A 4,156-nucleotide genomic window follows, 5' to 3' on the forward strand; every position below is an offset into this window, starting at 1 on the left:
AATTTACACTTTACTCTTCTCTCTCTTCCTCTTGCTTTTTTTTTCTTTTAAATTTTTCTTAGCAGTATATTAACTGCCACAGTTGTTCATGTCTTCCACTGACTACTGCTAACAACGTCACTCTCAAGTGCTTCAAGCAGGAATGAACCATTTAACGCAGATGCAGGGGGGTTCAGGGCAAATATGGATGTGTGTTTTTTGGGTAACATTAAATTTATACAGCTAAAAACAACCTTGGAAAATTAATTTCATAGGCTCCATTTTTTATTTTAATTTCTATGAACAAAAAATAAATAAATTGTGGAGGGCCCCCTGTTGGTCAGGGGCCCTTAGAATCGTCATAACATCCCTTCCCCCTCAGAATCGCTCCTGCTCTTGGGAGCATAATGTTTGTTCTGGCAGATACAATCATTTTAATTGTAACTTTTTTTTCACATTTTAACAGAATCAAAGATGAACTTCTGCAGTACATAAAGAAGTTTGAACCTCAAAATGAAGAAGTGGAAGCCATCAGGGTTTTACTCTGTGGACCAGTCAGTGCAGCTAAGTCCAGCTTCATCAACTCTGTCAACAACGTCCTGCAAGGGAGGATGACCCATGAAGCTCTGGCCAGCTCCACAACCTCTGATCAAAGTTTTACAAAAATCGTCAGTATAACTTCTTGTTTGATGTTAAAGGCTTATTCTTGGTTTCTTGGCCAGCAGCAACAACTGTGATAGTTGTTTCACCAAGACAATGAATATATATTTTTGTTAGGCATTAAAGGGTCATTCACACTTTTGAAGGTCATGAGGTTTTACTCTTGTCAGGTTGGTGTATCAGCTCAGTCTTCACATGTCTGAGTGAAAATTTATATGATACTTTATATTATAAAATAATAAAAAAAAATTATATTTCACATTCACCCTCGAACCACAGTGTATGGGTCCATTTTAAAGGACAAATCTGCATGTGGACAAAATGTTAACTTTTTTTTGCCCTAATATTCTTAAGTAATCTGGCAGGAAATGCACAACTTTTTCACACACAGGAAAAAAGGTCTCAGGACTTGTCAGTTCCTGTAACCAGCAAGTCTTGAAATATTTGTATTATTTGTATTTTGAAGAAAGTCTCTATGGAAGACCAAAACTGACATAATAAAAATAAAAACAGAAATATAAATATTTTGTTTTTTTTCCCCGCTGTACATAAATTTTTTAAATTAAGCAATGTAAATATATTTTGTTTTTCCTTTTCCTGACACATGCGTTACTGTCAAGAAGTGTATATATTTTGTTTTGTGTTTGTTCTTTTCACATTTCCTTTACTCTTTACTTTTTATAATGCTTCAAGAAGTAGTAACTCACTGATAAACAATACATTTATCAGTGAGTTATTTTGTGATAAAAACAAAATATGTCTACATTTCTTGATAAAAACACATGGGTAGGGAAATATATATTTATTTTTAATTATGTCAGTTTGGGTGCTCCACAGTTTGCAGCTCCTCTCACAATGTAAAATGACTATTTTTTTGTGATGCAAGTAATGTTTATATAAAAAAACATTTTAATCTTTTTACCCTCTCAGTATAAAACCTATAAAATCAAGAAAGAAGGCAGGGGAAACTTTTATCCCTTTGTGTTCAATGACACCATGGGTCTGATGGACGAAGATGGAAGAGGAGTCAGAACAGACGACATTATACTGGCTATGAAGGGACATGTGAAGGATGGATATCAGGTACAAATACTATACTTTTATTTTTTAATTTTAAAATTATCTTCAATTGGATAACTACATATCTCAGTGGTAGAGCAGTGGTAGACATTTTTCCCTTCTCTCACTGCCTTTCTTCCAGTCCAATTACTAATGAACACAAAGTGATCTTCAATAGGCACCTAAATCATCACATTTAGCGTGCCTTATAAGCTACTTAATACCAATTTGACTTAATATGCATCATGTTTTTTCCACAGTTCAATCCTTCAGCTTCTCTTTCCAATAATGATCCTGGCTACAACTCTTCCCCGTCCGTCAGTGACAGAGTTCATGTTCTGGTTCACATTTATTCTGCTAATGCAGCAGAAATGAAATCGTCTGTTTTACAGAAAATGAGGGAAATCAAAAAAGCAGCCAGTGAGCTGGGTAAGGAATGAATTATACAATTATACAGCTTACATTCATCAAAGTAATGTTACAATAAACACCATTGAGTAAATACTGTAAACACTTTACATCAATAATGTGTTGCAAAAATGAAATTAACGTTTATTTACAAGGATTTATTAATTGTGTCTTGAATGTCCACTTTTTATGATTTGCTCCTCTGCTGTACTTGTTAAAATCTATTTATTTCTGATAACATAACATTACCAAAGCAAAGAAACTTTCTGTATCCACAGGAATCTATCAGCTGGCGATTCTCACCCACATTGATGCAGCCTGTGGGGAAACTAAGAATAATATCAGAAATGTCTACAGGAGCACATATTTAGAGAAAAAGGTGAGTTGCAGAAAGATTTATTCAGAACAAAAGAACCTTCCTCACCGTATTAGACTCTGAATGAGCACATATTTTTAAACAGATGACTGACTTCAGCTCCAGTCTGGGGATCCCAATGAACAGTATTTTCCCAGTGAAGAACTACATTCATGAAATTCAACTGGATCCAAACGTCGACGTTCTGATCCTGGACGCCCTGAGACTGATGATTGACTTTGGAGGCGACTACGCTAAAAACAGTGTAAGTCTACAGAACAGTGTGTGATATGCATGGAAATCACAGCAGCGGGTTTGTTCATATCAGTGAATTTAGTGCAGGATCATATCAAATTCATTAACGAACTATGACAAAAAGTAATGTGGAAAACAGAAATAGGACTTTGAAAATAATTGACAAAACAATTAAAAATAGGAAGAAAAATCAGCATAAACCACAATGTAGCTAAAACATAGTCAGTCACAAATGAGAATGATCCCTGTGAAGAGACAAGGATAAGGATGAGGCGGAGGAACAAAGAGAGGACGTCTAAAGAAAATGTGCAGATCTAGAGGAGTTTGGGACAAGGGGTCATAAAACTTGACCATGTGCTCAGGTCTTTGGGACTTGGTGCTTAAAGTGAATATGAGTGAGGGAATGAGAAAAAAAGAGGTAGAAAAAACTTTAGCCCAGCACAGCAACAAAGCATCATGAGAATTTCACCAAATACAAGCGACAACTTTTCAGCAAGAGGCATTAAACAAACAAAAGATGACCAAATTGTCTTGTTTAACTACTTTATTCCAGCCCAGATCTTTAAACTAACCTCTGACGACATTTGTGAGGTGATCAGACTCACTCAGATTCAAAATTGTGTCCAGGGAGACAAGAGAAAAAGTTAAATACCTGAGAACAGCTGCATGACTCTTAGAATATGACAGAGAATTAGAATAGCTTATATGGCAATTATTAAAAAACTAGTAAGTTAGATAAAAAAATAGTAAGTTGGTGGCGTCATCTCATTATAGCAGTGTTTCTCAATTATTTTCTGTCATGCCTCCCCCTGTGATCATAATTTTTTTTTGTGCCCCCGCACTCTGCTCAATGCCCTTTCCTCCCCGTAATTTAAATACTATTGTGAATCTGTTCATATTTAATCATTTATTGTACGAACCACTGGCTCTAGCAAAGTATGACCTTATTATCAAAACCACTGTTTTATTGTTCAAAGTCTCAAAATAATTTCCAAAATCAGTTTATTAAGTGAATCAGTAACATTTAATCAAGAGTACTCAGTTTGAAAAAGAAAAAGTGAAAATTATTCACTGGGATGTGCATTTTTAGACTTAATACAGTAAAACCTTTTACAATTGTAAGAATTGGTTACTATCCTTTCCGGACTATAGCACGCACCTTAGTATAGGCTGCACCTACAAATAAAAAATAAAAAATAAAAAAAAACTGGAAACGTACAGCCGCATGGTTCAAAGTGTGGGGAAAAGTTAATTTTAAAATTAAAAGTCTGAAAAATACATAACTGGTTAGCTTCTTCAGTTTAGTTTTTCACAATTTTTAGAAGAAACGATAAATTGTAATATTTTTGCTTTAAAAGGCTCAACATAAAAAGGTGTGAAACAAAAGAAAAATACATGAAAAAAAAATTTGGAGGTGAAAAAATTAACTCTTCTTTCTTT

General features: G+C 34.5%; 1 protein-coding gene across 1 annotated transcript in view; it reads left to right on the plus strand.

Annotated features, from left to right (window-relative positions):
- The first annotated feature begins 1,943 nt into the window (after nt 1-1,943).
- Nucleotides 1,944-4,156, plus strand: part of LOC106940090 (interferon-induced protein 44-like) — a 5,632-nt gene continuing 3,419 nt past the window's right edge. Inside the window, exons 1-3 of the mRNA XM_015022734.1 lie at nt 1,944-2,127; nt 2,385-2,485; nt 2,568-2,726. Coding sequence (XP_014878220.1) covers nt 1,944-2,127; nt 2,385-2,485; nt 2,568-2,726 — 444 coding nt within the window. The remainder of the gene's footprint in view (nt 2,128-2,384; nt 2,486-2,567; nt 2,727-4,156) is intronic.

The sequence above is a fragment of the Poecilia latipinna genome, unplaced genomic scaffold, assembly GCF_001443285.1.
Source record: "Poecilia latipinna isolate Pla-1442-1.1 unplaced genomic scaffold, P_latipinna-1.0 Scaffold3087, whole genome shotgun sequence".
In the NCBI taxonomy this organism is placed as follows: Eukaryota; Metazoa; Chordata; class Actinopteri; order Cyprinodontiformes; family Poeciliidae; genus Poecilia; species Poecilia latipinna.